The following is a 21,587-nucleotide window of genomic DNA, read 5'->3' as shown; positions in this document are numbered from 1 at the left end:
AGTGGCATTTCTATACACTAACAATGAGACTGAAGAAAGAGAAATGAAGGAGTCAATCCCATTTACAATTGCACCCAAAAGCATAAGATACCTAGGAATAAACCTAACCAAAGATGTAAAGGATCTATACCCTCAAAACTATAGAACACTTCTGAAAGAAATTGAGGAAGACACAAAGAGATGGAAAAATATTCCATGCTCATGGATTGGCAGAATTAATATTGTGAAAATGTCAATGTTACCCAGGGCAATATACACGTTCAATGCAATCCCTATCAAAATACCATGGACTTTCTTCAGAGAGTTAGAACAAATTATTTTAAGATTTGTGTGGAATCAGAAAAGACCCCGAATAGCCAGGGGAATTTTAAAAAAGAAAACCATATCTGGGGCATCACAATGCCAGATTTCAGGTTGTACTACAAAGCTGTGGTCATCAAGACAGTGTGGTACTGGCACAAAAACAGACACATAGATCAGTGGAACAGAATAGAGAATCCAGAAGTGGACCCTGAACTTTATGGTCAACTAATATTCGATAAAGGAGGAAAGACTATCCATTGGAAGAAAGACAGTCTCTTCAATAAATGGTGCTGGGAAAATTGGACATCCACATGCAGAAGAATGAAACTAGACCACTCTCTTTCACCATACACAAAGATAAACTCAAAATGGATGAAAGATCTAAATGTGAGACAAGATTCCATCGAAATCCTAGAGAAGAACACAGGCAACACCCTTTTTGAACTCGGCCACAGTAACTTCTTGCAAGATACATCCACAAAGGCAAAAGAAACAAAAGCAAAAATGAACTATTGGGACCTCATCAAGATAAGAAGCTTTTGCACAGCAAAGGATACAGTTAACAAAACTCAAAGACAACCTACAGAATGGGAGAAGATATTTGCAAATGACATATCAGATAAAGGGCTAGTTTCCAAGATCTATAAAGAACTTCTTAAATACTTTTCCATTTTGTAAGCAGATTAACTGAGGCTGATAAATGTTAAGCACCTTCCTTTGCTTCCCATCCTCCCTTCCGTCCCCTCTACTTCCCTCCTCTTCTCTCCTTTTTTTCTTTTTGCTATCTTTCTTTTTCTAGCTTAAAAATGTTTCTTTTCTTTCCACACTGTTGCCTGGATACCTTGGGAAAAACTCCCTCTTATTTCTTTGCCCTTTTAATTTGTTTAGTTCATTTTTGGACAAAAAAACCCAGATCCTTGTTATCATTAATAAATGCATGGATTTTGCTACCAATGTATCTGTGTAGAGGAAGGAAAGTTCTAGATCTGAGGGGTAAGGAGTTTCTAGATCTGGGGCAGTCAGGATCTAAAGTCCTGGAAGTCATCTGGAAGATCCTCACAAGTCTTCAGGTCCCTCCTTATCCACCTCTAATGAAACTGGCTTTATTCTCCAGCACCTGATTCAGTGAGCAAAACCATTCAGCGATGGGTTGTGAGCTAGGCCCTGGAAGGCAGACAAATAATTCACTAAGAAAAGCTCATGCCCTCAAGGAACTCTTAACCCAATTTTACTCATTATTTAAAATCACGTCTTTGTATTCATTCCGTATTTCACACTCATCCACCACCTCCTCCACTAAATGGTTTTTCTTTTTGTAAGCGTGTACTATTTCAGCTACATTTTGGGTAGAAATAGGTTTTTGCAGGTGGTTTTGGAACCTGGCCACGCTTTATAAAAATAATTCTATAGGGAAATGCCTTTTTGGTAAAAACTGATTTAGGCACAAGTGGAGCATCGTCCCTTTGCACTAGGGCTGCTGGGGCGCTTTGCTGGAGGGCTGCTCTAAATCAGTAGGCCACTCAGGCCGAAAGAGATCCGTATCTGGCACCATCTGGTGTTTGGGGGCAAAGGAAGTGCCATTTTCCATGTTTATTCCACAACTTGACCTTATCAGGACTCTGAGAAAACCCTCAGCTGGAAATGACACCCAGAGAAGTAGATAGCGGTTTCTAAGTGGGTCCTGTTATCTCCACTGACCCGTTCACTTCGATCTCTGGGTTTTGGCTTTCCGCCTGTCCTCCTGTCATGGCCCTTCCTGGCCACCTTTCCTGGCTCCTGCCGCTCTGTCTGGATACTTTCCCTTACCACAGTGAGCCACTCTGTCCCTGGAAGTGAAGGTCTGGGAATGGAGGGAGCCATGGAGGGATCAGGAGGCAGGACTGTTGGCAATCCTGATTCTCCACAGAAACAGGCTGAGGCCTATGAAGAGCTTTGCCCACTTGGTGAGTGTGGTTATGATGATCATTAGCACATGGGATGGAAAGCTGGCACAGAAGAGAGGGAAGTGAGGAGGTGAGTGCTAGATTCTTCTGGGTTTGGAAGACTCATGAAAGGAGCAGCCACAGTGGATACTTCAGAACAGAAGCCACTGGGTGAGGATTCCTGTTCAAGAAAAGAAAATAAACAAGAGAATCCATTTTAGGTAAAAATGAGTCGTGAAAGGTGGACTGGATCCACAAGCCACAAGTGATTGGCCTTTGGCAGGAGGCCCACGGGGGGTAGGGCGGTTTGATAGACTCTTCTCATTCCATTTCCTTCCAGCTTTAATCTTTTGGGTGACATCTGTGATGGGGCCAAGGATGTATGGGGGCCAGACGAGACAGTAGGAAGACGACAGTAAAAACATGTGATTCTCTTAGTGGAAGGAGCCTCAGGTACACGAAGGAAGTGACTGGCTGGTTACTGATGAGACAGTTGGCATGCACTGAAGCATCTGGTTTTTGAAAACCATCTTTGTGGTTGATAAACCAGTGGTCCCTTATGTCATCACTGGCATCTAGCCCCATCTTCTGAGCACCCGTGACTACTTGGAAGATGTATGATTCAGCCAGCAAGTTGCTTATTCAGCCACTATTCACCAAATACTATTCTCTAACAGATTATTGAGGCGGGATAAGAGGAAAGGGTGACAAGACAGAAGACAAAGCCTCTTCCTTGAGAAGCCCATGCTCATATGTAGGAGTCAACCGGAGGCAAGATCTGAGGCAATAAATCATACAGTTCGATACCATATATGCAGACCCAAACTGTAGGCAAACAAGGAAGGTCAAGGCCCCAATGGGTTGAGGCTGCTGGGGAGAGTTGCATGAAGATTTGATTTGATTGACTTGGTTCTAGAAAAGAAGGAAGATGTCAGATTTGCAGAGAGGAGAGAAGGTACATCAGGTGGAAACAGGAGGAACAGAGAAGGACCTGTTTAGGAGTTAGACAGGAGCAGGCCAGAGTGAGAGAGCACTCAATCCACTTGCCAGTTCAGTACTGAGTCTTGATTCTAAGGGTGGTGGGGAGCCACTGAAGATGATTGGCATGGAGGAATGACATGGCTTGAATCAAGTCATATTCGATATTTGGATAGACTCAACTATTTTTAGAGTTTAAGAAATCCTCAGAGAGCACAAAGTCAAGCGCTTCATTTTAAATGTGGGGAAACTGAGGCCCAGAGAGGCAAGAAGGCTGTCCAGGTGAGTCAGTGCGACAGTCAGGTCTCTGATCTCACCCTGTGTCCAGGCTTCCTTCCCTCAATGCTTCAGGGTCCCATACTCTCTGGAATACTGCAGTTACCACCTTTTGGGAATCAGTATCAGGCTGTACTCCTTCCCTGTGCAGCACCCCCTTGTCTGTCTGGGATTTGGATATCCTCAGAAAAGAAGAACCTTCTTCCTGGCACTGAGAGCTGAGTCCAAAGAATGATTCTATCTGGAATGACTGGGGAGTTGGAAATACGGCTGATGACTAATTTATCATCCAGTTTGGACATTTGTTCTTTCATCAAATATTTATTGAGCGCCTACTGGGCAGTAAGCATGGTGTGACATGCTGAGGAGACGACTGGGTTTTTCAGGCTAGCGGGAAGCAAGTGATTGGAATATAGTTTAGGAAGTGGCTTGGGGGTGGTGAATAACTGGGAGATGTAGAGCATGGGGAGAGGCTACTGAAGCCAGTGTGGCCAGGGGCTGAGCAGGTGGGTGGGCAGGACACCAGGAGCTCGTGGAGCAGAACCTTCCAGAGAGAAGAAAGTCCAAGTAAAGGCAGAGGGTGGGGAGAGAGATGGAGATGGAGATGGGGGGCATGCAGATGCACATGCAGGGTCTGCACTTGGCTCTGGGTCTGGAGCACTGCCTGTTGGCCCTGGGATGTTGGGTGAGACCAGAAAGTTAGGTAGAGCAGACGGTGATCACATGTGTAGACCACTTAAGGGGCCTGGAGCTTAAATGCTGGGCAGTAAGGAGCCGTTCTTTATTCAGTAGGAACATATAGGACACTTACTCTGTGCCAGATATTGTTCTAAGCCCAATGTTAACTTCAGTCAGTCTTTTAAGCAACTCTTAAAAGACAGATACTATTATTATACCCATTTTTCAGATGAGGAAACCAAGGATCAGGGAAGTTAAGTCACTTGCTCAAGGTCACCCAGGGAGTAATTGGATAGTCAGGATTTGAAATCAGACAGTCTGGCTCTAGCATTCATGATCTTAGCCACCATGATGTGTGACATCATGTAAGAGAAGTGACATGGCCAGATAGGAGTTTTAGAAAGACTGCTCTGGCTGCAGTGAGAGAAGCACGGAATGGGTGAGGACATGGCCTGTGATGACCTGTGTTTGAGAATGGCTGGACAGGAAAGCATTTGTCATCTGCAGCCAGCCCAGAGGAGCTGACCTTGAATCCAGAGGTCACAGCTGCTCCCTGTCTGATGCTGATGATTGAGTCTGAAGAGTGTCTGGACTAGCACCCGACACTTGTAGGGACAGCCAACTCTTCCCTTCCTTTGTAGGTTCTCTGGTTGGTCTAATAGTTGAATGGGCATAAGACAGAGTAAGAGGATAGAAGCAAATTTAATTTCATACGTACAGGAGCCCCAAAGATGTGAGAGGCCTCAAGCTACTCAGGCAATGGAGGCTTCTATGCATCCTGAGCTAAGGAGAAGGGGAGGGAGTTTGGGGTCTCGGCGGCAGGGGGACAATTCCCAGGAAGATGGAAGAGCAAATGTTTAGGAAACCAATGTGTGTCAGGCCACTCAGATAAGTCTTTCTAATATAAAACATTATTTCCAGTGTTAATGCTCTTCCTGGTATAAGCCCTTGATCTACCTTCTTGCAGGCAGTTAAGAGAGACATAGACAAAACAAAACAGAACCTTTTCTGAGTCTGCTGAGTCCTGATGCCTTTAGCTCAAAACAATCCACTCGTCAAAGTGGCATATTGTGGGGTGACGTCCTCTGCTCCCTCACTGTTCGGTGACAGAGGCAACAGAGGAGAAAAGGTCAGGGAAAGTCGGAATTAGGTGAGCAGAGGGCCTTCTGAGTGCTCCCATGGAAAGCAGAAAGCAGGGGTTGGGGGCAGAAAGGGAAGGCAGGCCAACAGTCTGCAAATTCTCCATGGGCAAGCTGCGGCCTGCAGGGGGACAGGGTCAGAGGCATAGTTCCCAGTGGGGTCAAGGGACATCCCACAGTGGTGAGGGGCAGCTGGAAGGCTGGCGTGTGGGTGCAGCGGTTGGTGAGAGGGAGCAGCACTGCTCTGCCAAGCTCAGCTCTGTGTTTTGGCTGCAGAAACTCCAGCCTGGCCTCTGGCTCTGGCTTGGCTTCTGGGGCAGGGGCTCTTGGGAGGGGAGCCTGCAGGCGGGGAGCTGGAAGCAGGCAGGAGTCCTGAGGTGCTTCCACCTCAGCCTAACTTCCCTAACACCTGACACAGCACACAGCATAGAAGCATGCTCAATAAGCATTGGTGGATGGATGAATGAATGAATGAATAAGTCCCTGCATTGCCCATCAGGCTGTCACACGAAGTCATTTTATAGCTGGGGGTATTGAAGATAGGAGGAACAGACAGAAATGAGGGATCATCATTTGCTCCTGCTGCTGATAATCATCAAAGATGTCTGTAGGGCTTTGCATTTTGAAAACCCCGACCAGGGAAGAGTTGAGGGGGCATCATGCCTGCTCTGAAGGAGGGCAGTTGCCACTTCCCTCATAATTTGAAGCCTCTGAGATATTCTTCCTTTTAAAACAGAGAGAAGTGACCAGCAGGTGAAAAGCTCATCTTGCAAGAAAACCCAGCTGAGCTGCCGAGCTGCTGTGGGGAGGGCGGCAGGCTGTCCTTGCCCCCTCCCTGCTGTAGGCTGACTCATTCCCTCTGCCACAGACAGATTGTGTCTTGCGTGGGAGCTGCTATGCAGAACTCAAAGCTGTTCTCTGAGAGTTACAGGAATTACAACCTGCTGAAAGGAACAATTGATCTAAATATGTTCTTTTAATGATATTTTAGTTTTATTATCATTTTATTAATGGGTTCCTAAGAAGAAACAGCAGGTCCCACGGTCTTCAGAAAATCATTTGCTTTTCTCCTTGGGGACACTTGGTCTATTGGCTCTGAATTCTAAACCCTGCAGTGTCAGGTCAGGCCTCTGTACCTGGCATAAATCCCAGGATAAAATCTCTTTGTATGGCTGCTGCCTTGGGATCAGAATCTCTGGGCGTGCTCCCCCAGCAGATGGCATCACCCAGGGATCTGATGACTTAGCAAGACCCTGAAGAGGCATTATGGGCTCATTATTGTCAGGATATGTCAGAACAGCTGACAGCTGTCAAGGCCTCCCGGGCAACAAGGAGCAGACACTGTATGTGTTATATTTCCAGGTGCCCAGACTGAATGCTCTCCTCCCCAGGAAGTGACCTGGCTGGCAGGGGTCCACCCTTCACCCCAGATGATTGCTTTTGGTTCTTTTCCCTGGAAGATGCGGTGAGAGTGAGGTTTCTAACCATTCCTCATTTGCAAAGCTCTGGTAGTGGCTGGTGGTTGCTGATAAAGCAGGTGGTGTTCAGGTCAATTTTTATTGTGTGACATGAATGAGAGAGGGCTTTCAGGTCAGCAAGTTGTCTGCTGGATATTGTCAGGGTCAGGCTGCTCGGAGCACCCGGTTGGTTTGTTAATCTAACGCAATTACACAACTGTTTGCCGAGTGCCTCCTGGAGGGCTGGGGCAGAAAAGTGAAAGGTAGGCTCAGCTTCAAGGAGCCCACAGCATAGCAAATGATTCCCCAAGAACTTGATAAAAATGCCAAGAGCTCAGCTTCCCCATATATAGAATGGAGGTAATAAAAACCTAATAGTGATCTTCAGGGGATATAAAGGAATAATGGACGCCAATAAAGGATTCTGTACGTTATCTGGCATATGGTAGATGGACATTATTTGTTGAAGGAATAAATGAATAAAGGTTAATCAAAGCAGCAAGGGTTGATCAAGCATGTATATTGTGTTGATAGGTACAAAGTCTAAGCTAGGATCTTAATGTACCTGCAGGTGGGGAGAAGTACCGGTTAGGTGGCGACGGGCAGATCTATTACCCAAGTCAGGGAGTGTGAAGGTTGGAGGTTGACTCTCAGGTCACAGAGGGAATGCTAGGTAGAGACACAGAATCAAAGGATCGACAGAGTAAGGGGGCTTTGGGTGACTGTAGCATCCAGAGTGCTGGGTTAATGAGTGTGGGTGGGCAGAGGAGGGTGAAAGGAGTGGAGACACAATGAGTGAGTGGATTTCGAGGCGGGAGGCCCTGTCTGCTAGGATATAATGGTGTTGGAGGTGTGTTTGCATGGGCTGGCCTTGTTTCTGAAAAGAGGGAGAAGAAGGAACTTCCCTCTTGGAGGCACTTCCATTCATCCCTGACTCCTTGGTCTGAGCACCTAGTAAGTGTTGTGTTAAAATATACTGAGTTGAATGTTGCTTCTCTTTCCACTGCTCCTACCAGCTTTCAGCCCAGTAGTACAGACCTTGACTCCAGAGCCAGGCTGCCTGTGCTACATCTGCTCTGCTTACTAGCTTGTAGCCTTACTAGTAATCGCTCTGCCTCAGTGTGCTGGTAAATATGAACGATACCTCATAGGGATGTTAGGGGGTTGGATGAGTTAGTATAGGCAAATGCTTAGACTAGTGCCTTAAATTCTGTATAACTTTTGGGCATTATTATTACTACTTTCATCATTGACATAAAGATCCATGTGATTCTGGAGGGTAATCAAAAAAGAGAGTCCTGATTTGGAAGGAGGACCTTTGGATCTAATTCTACATTGCCTAGGGCCTGGCACATAGTAGGTGCTCAGTGAATGCTTCTTATTTTGAATTGTGTACAGTGGAGTTGCAGGCAGAGTGAGGCAGCGTGGACAGGTCAGAATGGGAACTCTGTCTGCTGAAGCTGAAGTAAGAATGGGAGACAGCCTTGGGGGCTATGGGGTGGCATGGGCCAAGCCAGGCTGGGTCAGACCTAGTGCTGAGGATGAAGGTCAGGAGGAGGAAGCATGGGCTCTGCTGTCTCCTTTGTTGTTTTGTCCTTTCTCTTCTCCATCGATTGGAAGGCTGGCATGGAGATGATGGTCCTGGAAGAAATAGGTTTTCTTAAGAAATGTCTTTGACAGGGCAGCCCCAGTGGCTTAGCGGTTTAGTGGTGCTTTCAGCCTGGGGTGTGATTCTAGAGATCCGGGATCGAGTCCCATATTGGGCTCCCTGCATGGAGCCTGCTTCTCCCTCTGCTTGTGTCTCTGCCTCTCTCTCTCTCTCTCTGTGCCTCTCATGAATCAATCAATCAATAAATCTATCTTAAAAAAAAAGAAAGAAATGTCTTTGACATTTAACCCCACTGTCCAAACATGGTGGAGTGTACATAGTGGGAGATACACATGGGTGTGCCTTCACCCATAGAGGAGAACACAGCCTTTCTGGAGGTCAAATAGGCTCATTAGGATTATTTACTTTTTTCCCCCCCCTCACTGATAAGAGATATACAGCATACAACAATTACTCCTGAATATTCATCAGTGATCTCTCCCCAGGAAGTAAAATCTTCTTGCTTTCATATAAATTTCATAAATAAATTGAAAGTATTTATGTGGAAATATTTAATCCCACTTGTACACAAAAAATTCCTACATTGAACCCTAAACCCTACTGGGAAATACTCTTCTTCAATTTTTTTTCTAGTGCACATAAACCAATTTTTTCAATGATGATGCACGTAGCAAATGCATGTGTAGAAGGAAGCAACTCTCTTCTCTTGAGAGAGTAAAATTCTCTTTCCTTTGGCCAGATAGTTGTGATGGGTAAATTTGATTTATTCCCATTATTCAGTGAGATACAAGGGGGAGTGAACTCAGGAAGATTTAAATTAGGGAAGTGACATGAATCTCTAGGGAAATCGTTACCCAGTTGCATTTGGGGAGCTGTTGGACAAGAATGATTGAGAGCGAGTGAATTTTAATGTAGATGTGATACCTTGAAGCACCACTATCTGCCCTCCTGTAGAATTGTTCACTACCTTCCTCCTCCTTTTTATTGACTGCTAGAAGTACTTGACCATGGATGCTAATGTGTTCATTTGCTTAAAAATATTAATTGAGCAACATTTGATTTTACAGCATAATTGTTTTTATACAGACCTTTTTTAATAGCAGTTATAGGTTCACAGCAAAATTAAGAGGAAGGTACAGAGACTTCCCATATGCCTCCTGCCCCCACACATGCGCAGCCTCCCCAATTATCAGCGTCTCTGTCAGAGTGGTGTATTTATTATAATTGACGAAATTACACTGACACATCATAATCACCCCAACTCCATAGTTCACATTAGGGTTCACCATTGGCACTGGTACGTTCTGTGGGTTTGGACAAATATATGACGACACGTGTCCATTATTACTGTATTGTACAGAGTATTTTCACTGCCTTAAAAGCCTTCTATATTCTATCAATTCATCCTACTTTCTCCCCAGCCCCTGGAAACCATTGCTTTTTTGCTATCTCCATAATCTTGCCTTTTCCAGAACATCATACAATTGGAATTATACAGCATGTAGCCTTTTCAGATTGGTTTCTTTTACTTAATAGCATTTAAGGTTCTTCTATGTCTTTTCATGGCCTGGTAGATCATTTCTTTTTATCATTGAATAATATTCCATCCATTGTCTGGATGGACTACAGTTTATTAACCCATCCACCTACTGAAGGACATCTTGGTTGTGTCCAAGTTTTGGCAATTATGAACAAAGGTGCTATAAACATCTCTGGTTTTTGTGTAGACATAAGTTTTGGGTACCTTTGGGTAAATACCAACCATTTGTTTGTTAGATTATGTGCTAAGAGTATGTGTAGTCTTATACAAAACACCCAAATTGTCTTCCGAAGTGGCTGTACCATTTTGCCTTCCCAGCAGCAATGTACAAAAGTTCCTGTTGCTCCACATCTTTGCCAGCAGTTGGTGTTGTCAGTGTTGCCAGCATTTGGGGTTTGTGATTTTGGCCATTCTAACAGATGTGTTGTGGCTCATTGTTATTTCAATTTGCATTTCCTGAAGACATGTGATGTGGAGTGTCTTCTCATGTCTCATGTCATGTTTTTTCTTTTCTTTTTCTTAAAGATTTTATTTATTTATTCCTGAGAGACACAGAGAGAGAGGCAGAGACACAGGCAGAGGGAGAAGCAGGCTCCATGCAGGGAGCCCGACATGGGACTCGATCCCAGGTCTCCAGGACCACGCCCCGGGCTGAAGGCGGCGCTAAACCGCTGAGCCACCGGGGCTGCCCTCATGTCATGTTTTTTCATATGTTTATCTGCACCTGTATATATTCTTCAGTGAAGTGCATGTTAAATTTTGAGCCATTTTTAATCAAGCTGTTTGTTTTATTATTGTTGAGTTTTAAAACTTCTTTGTGTATTTTGGATGCCAGTTCTTTATCAGATATGTCTTTTGCAAATATTTTATCCCAGTCTGTGGCTTGTGTTCTCATTCTTTTGACATAGAGCAGAAGTTATTAATTTTAATGAAGTCTAGCCTATTATTTCATGTAATTGTCTTTCATGTATTATGTCTTATTATTATGTAAATGTCACATAATTATCTTTCATGTATCATGTCTTTGGTGTTGTGTCTAAAAAGGGCTCAACATGCCTAACGTCATCTAGGTTTTCTCCTATGTCATCTTCTAGGAGTTTTATAGTGTTGCGTTTAAATTTAGGTTTATGATCCATTTTTAGTTAATTTTGGTGAAAGATGTAAGTTCTGTGTCTAGATTTTTTTTTTTGCATGTGCATGTCCAGTTGTTCTAGTACCATTTGTTGAAAAGACACTATTTGCTCTATTGTGTTACCTTTGCCCTTTTGTCAAAGATCAGTTGACTATATTTATGAAAGTCTATTTCTGGGCTCTTATTCTGTTTCATTGATCTATTTGTTTATTTTTTCATCAATACATCACTCTTTTTTTTCTTTTAAGATTTTATTTTTATGTAATCTCCATACCCAATGTGGGGCTCAAAATCACAACTCAGATCAAGAGTCACATGCCCTACCAACTGAGCTAGCCAGGCACATCCTATTACTGTCTTAATTCCTATAGCTTCATAGTAGCTTCTTGAAGTAGGGTAGCATCAGACCTCCCAACTTTGTTCTTCTCCTTCAATATTGTGTTGGCTGTTAGAGTCTTTTGCCTCTAAGACTCTAACAGCCAACAGCCAGTACTTGAGAATCCATTTGTTGATATCTACAAAATAACTTTTTGGGATTTTGATTGGGATTGCATTGACTCTAGGTCAAACTGTGAAGAATTGACATCTTGACTATATTGAATCTTCCTATCCACAAACATGGGATATCTCTCCATTTATTTAGTTATTTGATTTTGTTCATCAGAGTTTTGTGGTTTCTCTCAAATAGACTTGCACATATTTTGTTAGGTTTATGTTTAAATATTTCATTTTTAGATAATGCTAATGTAAATGATATTGTGTTTTTAGTTTCAAGTTCCATTTGGTCATTGCTGGTATAAAGGAAAGCAATTGACTTATGTATTTTAATTGTGTATCCTACAACCTTGCTATAATTGCTTATTAGTCTCAGGAGTTTCTTAGTCAGTTTATTTTTTATTTTTTACACAGATGATCGTGTCGTCTGTGAACAAGGACAGTTTTATTTCTTCCTTCCCAATTTGTATACCATTTATTTCCCTTTCTTATTTCATTAACTAGTATTTCCAGTATAATGTTGAAAAGGCATGGTGAGAAGGGACCTCACCCCCTTTTGCCTTTTTCTGATCTTCATAGGAAAGGCTTAAATTTCTCACCATTGAGTATGTTTATCAAGTTGAGGAAGTTCCTTTTATTCCTAGCTTTCTGAAAATTTTTATCATGAATGGGTGTTGGATTTTGTCAAATGCTTTATCTGCATCTATTGTGATTCTTCTTTTTTAGCCTGTTGATGAGATGGATTACATTAATTGGTTTTTAAATGTAGAACCAACCTTGTATACCTGGGCTAAGTCCCATTTGGCCATGGTGGGTAATTCTTTTTATACATTGTTGTACTTGATTTGCTAATATTTTGTTGAGGATTTTTCATCTATGTTTATGAGAGATATTGGCCTATAATTTTCTTTTCTTGTAATGTCTTTGTCTGGTTTTCATATTAGGGTAATACCGACCTCATCAAAGGAATTAGAAATACCTTTGCTCTACAATCAAGTGATTGTAGAGAACTGTTACACTTTCTCCTTTAAATGTTTGATAGAATTCACCAATGAACTCATATAGGCCTGGTGCTTTTTGTTTTAGAAGATTATTAATTAGTTTAATTTATTTAATAGATATAGGTCTATTCAGATTGTCTATTAATCTTGTGTGAATTTTCATAGATTGTGCCTTTTAAGGAATTGTGTTAATCTAGGCTATCAAATTTGTAGATATAGTTCTAGTATGTGAGCTCATAGTATGTGAGTTGTACTAAAAAATTACCCTCAAATACAGTTATCTTGGGGTTCTTCCTCTTTGGACTCAGTTTTAAGAAATTCCATTCAAATAATTGTTAGAGAATAAATTACTATTCTAGGAGACCTATGAAGACCCATGGATGATGACAGTGCAGCAAGAAGGAGGGATGGAGGAGGTGTAGCAGGGGGATGAGATCAAGTTATCAAAGGAAAGAATAAAGAGATCAATCAAGTTTGAAAGATGTGTGAAGGAAGGAAAGGAAAGGTGGGAACCAATGAATGTGTAGAAATGAAGATACAGATGCAAATGGTATTTCATTCACAATTTTTGGTGGGAGATGATATCTTGAACCCAAGTTGGGCTTGTCCTAGGGTGCACACATGACAAAATGAGGGGAGGCCTGCTTGGGGCTCTTTTAGCTTGAAGAAGTGCTTCTCAACCTTCTCTAATTCATGCTGGATAGTATGATTATAACTGTATTGCACATAGAGAATGATATAATTGTATGGCACACTGGGGTTAACTGTGAGAGCTATTGATCACATAAGGAATCCAGTCTGTGATTTGTGGCTCCCAGGCCTAGCCCTGCAACCCTGGGGACTTGGGGGAATGATATCTTCTGGCACACCAGTGACCCATTTTGTAGCATACTGGTTAGAAGCTCTGGTTTGAGGAAGCAGCTTGTCTTGCTCAGGAGAGAAAGAACTGAAGCCCACAAACTTCACTGGTGAAAAATGCCTTGGAGCTAGATATAGGTCCAGTTTTGAGTAGAGCATTCATTCTGCAGGACTCACTCTAGTTCAGGCCACTACCAGTTAAGTGATGTTTATTGAGTGCCTATTAAATACCATGCTCTGTGCAATGAGCAGAAGACCTGTGGAGCATGTGTGCATCCTGGGAAGGAAGAGGAAAGCTTTTTGTCTGAAATCTGTGAGACAACCAGCCCAAAAGTGAGGAGCTTCTGCTACTTTTTTTCGGTCAAGACACTGAGGCCTTTGGTTGTCAAGAAGTGGAAGGTATCCATTGACAACTTCTTGGGGCTGGAACAGTAGACTTAGCAGAAGCAGTAATAGGAGGCAGCAGCTTTGGCTATGGCTGAAGGCCTTTTTCAGGGACTTTGTGGATAATGAGTACCTTAGAAGCACTTCTGGGAATTACAGAGACCTTAGAAAACTGGCCAAGTGAACTGTTTGGTGAGCATGTGGAAACATATCTTGGAACTCTGCAAAACAGATGTGGAGACTTAGAAGGCAGACTGGTGATCCTGTAATAATGAGTAAGAGTAGTGTTAAATAATGTCATTATGGACTGAATGTTGTGACATGTGCCCTCCATCATTCATATGTCAAAGGCTTAACCCCCAGTGCAATGGTACTTGGAGAGGCTTTTGGGAGATAGGGTTAGATGAGGTCATGAGGGGTCCTGATCTGATGGGATTAATGCCTTTGTAAGAAAAGACACCAGAGAGCTTGCTCTGTTTCCATGAACATGCTCTGAGGAAAGCTCATGTGAGCATAGAGTGAGAAGGCAGCTGCTTACAAGCTAAGAGGAGAGGCCTCAGAATTAACCTCCCTGCTTGTGCCCTGACCTTGGACTTCTCAGCCTCCAGAACTGCGAGAATTAAATGTCTGCTGTTAAAGTCCCCAGCCTATCATATTTTTTATAGCAGCTCAAGCTGACTAATACAGTTGTCATACCTTACCATCACTCTTGATTTGATTCTCATAACGATGCAGTCTGGAGACCATACATGTGTTTGGAAGTAGAGCCTACTCCACAGTAACATTAGAGTGGGCAGGGTGTCCAGACAGCAGGTCTCATTTCTGGGCCTTGAGTTGGGCCCTAGGCTTGGTCCTTTCCAGACTATGCCACTTGATTCTCACCATGGCTTGCACACTGGATATCAGGATCTCCATTTTACAGATGAGGAAACTGAGACTCAGTGATTCCTAGGAAGCATGTTATGCAGATTTGGACTCCGGCTGTTTAATTATATTCAGAGTCCTGTTCTCTTGAGCAGAGCTTAAGCTAGGAAGTGGAAGAGCTGATCTTTTATCTAATATCTGTCTAAATTCACATTTCATGCTCTTTTAAAAAGTTATTTATTTAAGTAATCTCCACACCCCATGTGGGGCTCAAACTCAAGACCCCAAAGTCAAGAGTGACATGCTCTTCTGACAGCCAGCCAGGCATCCCTCAAATTTCATTTTCTCTACTGGTATAATTCTCTGTACTCTGGGAAGATTGTTTTCTAACTATTTTAAGTCTCTCTTTCAACCTTAAAATATAGATAAGATAAAAATAAATATAAACTTTTTTTGGAAGAAATTAGGGTTAGATACGGTCATGGGGAAAATATGTAGGTAGGTGTAAACTTCTCTGCCTCTTTAATAAAACTTTGGTTTGGATGATTTTTATAAGCAGGAAAGGATTAAGTCAAAGTGTTGAGAAAAGTGGACTGGATTCTTCATTACGTCATTTCAATCATCAGGCCCTGGAAGATTCCATTCCTTGAAAGCTAGAGAAGGCAATTTCAGGGAAGTTAGAGGGGACCTGAGACACAGATGTGGGATCAAGTGCATTTGTTGGGCATAACAGCTAAGTGCTCTTGGCTGGAAGTGAATATGAGAAAGAAGAATAATGAGCCAGATTTGAGTACAATCATTTGAGGGATGTTCTGGGGAGATCACCTTCATCTTCTTCTTCATCATCATCACTAACATTTAAGCACTTTATATATTTTATTTTACTTAATATTCATGACAGCTCTATAAAGTAGAACTTGTTAACATCTGCATTTAACAGGTAAGGAAACAGGCTTGGAGAGATGGTTTCCTCATCACTGGTGGATCAACTGTGAACAATGAGGATATTGATATTACTGAGTGTTGCCTACATGGAGGGGTACTGTGCTGTCTGGGAGCAATGTGGGTTTGACTCAGTAAGCAGGATGATGATAGTGAAGATTTGGGGACAAGAAGTGATGTGTTTAGAACAGTGTTGTAGACAATTAACCAATACAAGCTAGGATGTATTAAAGCAGCAATATTGGTGGTCTGAAGATCAGTTAGGAGGGTATCTGTGGTTCAGGGGAGAGAAAAGATATTTAAACTGGGTGGTGGCAGGGGCATCTAGGTGGCTCAGTGGTTGAGCATCTGTCTTCGGCTCAGGTCATGATCCCGGGGTCCTGGGATGAGTCCTGCTTTGGGCTCCCTGTAGGGAGCCTGCTTCTTCCTCTGCCTGTGTCTCTGCCTCTCTCTCTGTGTCTGTCATGAATAAATAAATAAATAAATGAAATCTTAAAAAAAAAAAAAAAAGCCCAGAGTGGTGGCAGAAGGCTTGGCATGGAGGGAATGGATAGAGAGACCATGAGGCTATCAGAGGTTGATGGTCCCTGAGTGAGTACTGAAGTCAAGGAGGCATGAAGGACTCCATGCTAATTTAAGATTTCAGATTTGGGCAGTGGGAGTATGATAGGCCTTCAATAGAAGTGCAAAGGGAGGTGGGCCTATTTGGTTGGGCTTAAGGGTCCCAGAGAATATCTGGCTGTATTTGTAGAGCATTTCTGCAGGAAGTCAGGTTTAGGATTTGGGCATCAGTTGCAAAATGGTGGAACATGAGGCCTTGGAAGTGTCTGTTCCCAGTCTGAGTATCTGAAGCTATGGGGTCCAGCCTTGACTCTTGCCCTTGGGGCTTTGCTTGCTCACCTCATCTCCCTATTTCTGGCCTGCAAGCTAGCCCATGTTGCAACTTACTGTGAATTAGGAAAAGCATCCTTCTTCTGGACACTTGTCTGATATCTGCCAGAAAAAGTCAAACCTATCATGATTATGAGCATACTCAAGACCACTGGAGAATCTGTTGTTTTGTGTCTCCAGTTCTGTAGCTGCTGCAGTGACTGCCGAGGCCCCTTAGCCTTTTACTTTGTCCAGAGTCACTGAGGGAGGAAAGTTTGGGATAGTAGAAACAGAACCCATATCAGGACTTTAGAGATCATGACCATTACAGGTAGAGGACAGAGGAGACAAGTACTCAGAACTTGAATGGCCCGGAGCCCAGTCTTTTGAATCACAGCTTATTGCAATTTCTCAACTAGGTCTTCTGCTCCCCAGGTTAGTTTGTTTCTGCTGTCCCATACTCAGACGCTTTTTGGTGTCAGTATGGATTTTTCTCTGCTTGGCTGGTAGGTATCTTGAGACCAACTACTGCATCTCCTTTTGCCTTTTTTTTTTTTTTTTTTTTTTAGTAGACTCAATGCCGAGTCTGCAGCCCTGCATGGGATTTGAACTCACAACCCTGAGATCAAGACCTGAGCTTAGATCATGAGTCAGATGCTTAACCAACTGAGCCACCCAGGTGCCCCAGCATCTTATTATTTGCTTTTTATAGCACTTAGCATGACGAAGCAGACAGACAAGTGCTAATAAGTGGTGTTGGTGATCCCATCATCTCCCTGGGCAGAGGGTCAGGTGGCCTCACACAGCTACCTGTTAACCTGTAGGTTAGAATAAAGGACCAGAAGTAATGGCATGGTGGAAGGATGAGAGTTGGAGGGAGCCTGGAAGTATGCCTCAGGCAGAGCCATTTTGTATAAAGCAGTATAGTAGAAGATGATTGGGAAAACAGTAATTTACTCCTGGTATGTACTCACAGATTGTGGCAAATTTTTGAAAATTTCTTCCTGTTAAATCTGCCTTTGGTCTATTACAAAATATCAAGAGCACCAAAGCCATCTTGAAAGGTAATCAAATTGGCAAACAGCAGAGCTTTTTGAAAGCAAATAACTTGAGGCTGAATTGATTGCTGTTTTGATAAGACGACAGCGGTTACATCAGATGAGGGGAAGCCAGTGTTCTGAGGATTTAGGAAATGGAATAACAGCATTCCTCACTCACTTCCAAAAAATGACTCTGACCTATGTTTAATGAAATGCTGTCACAGAAAACAACTACTTTTGATTGCCTGCCTGAAAATTTTTGATTAATAATTTTACTATCAAGTAAATGGGGTAGTGACAACTTCCCATGGTAGATTTTGTTTCATAGGTGATATTTGGAATGTTCAGCTTGTTTCCCTCTCAGCTTCTCTTATGCCTCCTTGTTTTAGAGTCAGAAAATACCACTTCACACTTTATGAAGCCAGACAACAACATCAAGGTAAGTCTATGAACTGGGTGGGGGTTGTAATAAGCGTGCTTTAAAACTGTAGCACTTGGAAACACTGTATTAAGTGGTTGCAAAAGGAAAATTGGCACATCAGCGTGACAGTTTATTTTGTAGTCCTGGGTAGCTCTATTTTTGACACTGGCTGGCCTTCTCCCGCGGCTGTTACTCCTTGGCAAAGATGATCTGAACATGCCCTTTTCTGAGTCAAAATACCTTGGCTCAGTGATTCTTAATCACTTTTTTAGAGCATCATAGACATGAGTTCTTTGAGAAGCTCATGAAAGCCACACACAGTTTCCCCAGAAAAGGGCTGCATATAATTTCAGGAGGTTCAAGGTACAGACAACAAGCTGAAAACTCTGACTTACTTCATCTTAAGAACTTCAGCCACCGAACTTTTGAGTCACAGTTCACTGGTCTGCCAGTCTAGACGTCAGTCATTTCACAATGGCTCCTCCTTCTTTCTCTTGAACCCCTTCATCTCCCTTCCTAAAGCAGTGACTACATGCACAGGGGAATGAGGACACAGCCAAGAGTGAGGCAGGTCTCTCTTAGCTCTGCTTCTAGAATACTGTGCTAAAAAGGGCAGGGCCCTGAATTCATTTAACAAATAGCACTTGAGCACATACTGGGTACTCGATGTTGTGGTGAGTCTGAAAGGACGAGTGGCTAGGAGGTGGCCCCTGCCCTCAAGGGACTCACATCTACTGGTGGAGACCAGCTTCAAAACAAATGATAAAATGCCAGGTCTTGGCTCCTTTACACAGCCAGATGATGTCATGAATCCGACCAGCCACCTCACTGATGCGTAATGTTTCTTATAAAATGAAATAAGTGACAAAATTTCACAGGCAAAATGAATCAAAAAGGCATGTCTTGTCAACAATGAATGCCTTTGTACAGATTTCTCTAGAAGTTTCTGAGAGCGGGAGCATTTCTGTTTGAAGAAGTTTCTAGAAGTGGGCTTGCTAGATCAAAGGGTTTGAATATTTAAGTATTTGCTAGAGAGACCCGAATTACCTTCCAGAAAAGGTTGTGTCAGTTTCCTGCCTCAGGAAAATCCCTATCATTTATGAATGATAATAACTTGTTCAGTGATGCATTTTGCAAGAAAGAGTAATAATTCCTTACAGGGAGCTCTGTGTGAGTTCTTGTTTCCTTCTTGGAGAGCCTCACTTGTGATCTCTGGGAGAACCCCATGGTAAGAATGACCTCGCCCACTGTTGCATCTCCAGGCATGGTTTTTGGCATTTCATGTGTCCTTGTCCTCCGGATAGCCTGCTCCCAAATGCTCTGTGTCCCCGCCTCTCTCTCTGTCTCTCTCTCTCCACTGCTCTGGGCCAGGGTCTCCTTTGCTGCCACCTGCTTTGTCCTGATTCTGTTCTTCAGCAGGATGTAAGGGCCTCTGGAGGTGAACCCTAAATCGGTCCCTGTAGCTCCCGGCAATAGAGAGCATCCCTGTCTTTTCCCTTGCAGGCAAGGGGAGTGGATTTGGCTGGCACAGATCAGATTCTGGGCTGGGGAGGGGAAGAAGGGAGGAGGGTGATAGCAAATTTTTCTTTTGGCTGGGGGTGGCTTTCCAGTTTTATTTTGGTTATTGGATTTTTTGTTTTTTTTTTTAATGTGACTAATTATTGGAGCCGGTTTGAGGGCAAGAACTTTGTGCCCTGGCCTCATGAGGATCTCAGGGGATGGCGGTCAGGGCCACCACCAGCCTACAGCCTTTATGCCAAGTATATGTGGTCCCACCACAGGAGCAAGGTGAGTCACGGGAGTCACCTTCATGCACATTTGAAAAAGGGACCTTTCCCGTAGGCGAACTCATCTCTGAGCCAGAATGGTTGGCTTGGTAAGAATAAGGCAGGCTGTGCCTCGGCCCCCCACTCACACCCTCCATGGCTTGCCTCTGTGCACTAATCTGTCCACAGCAGTCCTGACTGTGGTTGCCACTCCTGGCTGCTGCTCGGAGGGCATCCACATCAGTGGCCTGTGGTGTGCACAGAGAGACACAGACCTGTCAAGGGCTCAGTAGAGGCCTTGGTGTCAGTGAACTCATCTTCCCTGGCCCTGCTTCCTCCCCACTGCTTCTTGCACAGTGATCTCTCCTGTGTTCTGGCTGCAAACACAGCCCTGTGCCAGGATTTTTCAGTTTGAGCACATTTTGTGTTTAGCTTTGGTTGGTAGCTTTTTATTCTGGGTGCAGCTGGCCTCGTGCAAGGCTTTGTCTCATTGGTTTAACCTTGGTGGTAATGCTGTAGGAGCTAATGCTAGCTGCTCTAACAGAGCAGCTCTGAAATCCCAGCTGCCTAACTCGAGAGATTTTTATTTTTGACTCACAAAGCAGTCCAGTGACTGTGTTTAATATGGTGACCAGGCTCCTTCTGTCTGCCCCCCTGTGCCACCCCCCTTTGCCATCTTGACCTGAGGCCAGCGAAGGGGCAAGAGAGGATGTAGAGGGCCTCATTTTGACCTGCAAATGGGTCGCATCACTGCTGCTCACCTTCTGTTGGTAGGAACTGGTCATATGGGGCCTAGATGTGGATTCCCTGGGAAATGTGTCCTTGGCTGGGTAACTGTTCTCAAAAATACCTTCATTCCATGGAGGAGGAACACTGACCTTTGGTAGGCAGTAGGCTCTCTCTGCCTCAGGGCTGTGCTGAGAGGGGCTTCCACTCCTGCCTGGTGGTTACCCTTCTATTCTGTGAGGAGAAGAAGTCCTTATATTTTATTGAGCAACAGCCTCTGCTCAGAGATAACCTTTATTAAGGCTTCAGGTGGGAATGGGAGAACTTTAACCTTTCTTTCTTTGATCAGACTTACCTCTGTTCCTGCTCTACCCAGTGAGTGCAGACCTCTCCGTAGTCTCTTTTCGCTCTCCAAAAAAAGTCACAGAAAAATGTGCCTGGGAGCCGCTCAGAACCTCCCTTCCACCCAACCACCCCCCAACCATTCCCCCTCCAGGTTTTTTTTTTTTTTTTTTTTTTGTGACTTTGGCTAGAGGATGACTAGGGAGAGAAAGACCATCTAATAAAGGCAGTGTCATCGCTTCCTGTGTTTGCTGAGGTGGGTGGGGGTGGGACAGTAGCTCTGAGAACTCTGAAGAGGCTCAGGGAATTAATAAAGTCTGACAAAGACTGTGGAGCCTGATCCGGAAGGGGACAGCCCACCTTCCTGTGGAGCCTTTCTTCCTTCAATGATGTCAGAAGCGGCTGCCGTTGCCTTGGCAACTTCATCACCAAGCTCCAAGGGCACACGTGCTGGTTTCAGGGCTCTCTTCCTAATGATGAAGAGCTATAGATGAATCTTACTGTCCCCCAAATGCAAGTGAATCATAGGGAGATACACTCCAGTACTCAGTGCAGTCTGTGGCCGTAGACAGCTCAAGGGAGTGGACGATACTGGAAGAATCTGGAGGACACGTAGGGGACCACGGACTCTTTCTTTGTACACAAAATTTTATGTTTTATTTTTTTTTTTAAAGATTTTATTTTATTTACTCAGGAGAGACACAGAGCGCGCGAGAGAGACAGAGACACAGGCAGAGGGAGAACCAGGCCCCGCACAGGGAGCCCAAAGCAGGACTCGATCCCTGGTCTCCAGGATCAGGCCGTGGGCTGCAGGTGGCGCTAAGCCGCTGAGCCACTGGGGCTG

At 43.8% G+C, this 21,587-nt stretch overlaps 1 protein-coding gene and 1 long non-coding RNA gene across 5 annotated transcripts in view; one reads left to right on the top strand and one right to left on the bottom strand.

Annotated features, from left to right (window-relative positions):
* Positions 1-2,106: 2,106 nt before the first annotated feature.
* The window catches only part of LOC490356 (lymphotactin), a 190,195-nt gene continuing 170,714 nt past the window's right edge, over positions 2,107-21,587 (top strand). Inside the window, exons 1-3 of one of the 4 annotated variants that reach the window (XM_038542608.1) lie at positions 2,154-2,246; positions 17,878-17,927; positions 19,070-19,137. In XM_038542608.1, coding sequence (XP_038398536.1) covers positions 2,162-2,246; positions 17,878-17,927; positions 19,070-19,137 — 203 coding nt within the window. In that variant the 5' untranslated portion in view covers positions 2,154-2,161. Of the gene's footprint in view, positions 2,247-6,686; positions 6,762-17,877; positions 17,928-19,069; positions 19,138-19,576; positions 19,698-21,587 lie in introns of those variants that run through there. The other 3 variants (XM_038542609.1, XM_038542611.1, XM_038542610.1) reach the window with 3 other exon arrangements.
* LOC111096672 lies at positions 6,351-20,861 on the bottom strand. Its single transcript, XR_005362142.1, has 3 exons — positions 20,757-20,861; positions 20,554-20,635; positions 6,351-8,394 (listed from the first exon to the last, which is right to left on the bottom strand). It is a non-coding gene; the product is annotated as an uncharacterized LOC111096672 (long non-coding RNA).

This window comes from Canis lupus, chromosome 7 (genome assembly GCF_011100685.1).
Source record: "Canis lupus familiaris isolate Mischka breed German Shepherd chromosome 7, alternate assembly UU_Cfam_GSD_1.0, whole genome shotgun sequence".
In the NCBI taxonomy this organism is placed as follows: Eukaryota; Metazoa; Chordata; class Mammalia; order Carnivora; family Canidae; genus Canis; species Canis lupus.
The sequence above is the reverse complement of the archived record's forward strand: the minus strand, read 5'-3'. Positions and strand labels throughout refer to the sequence as shown.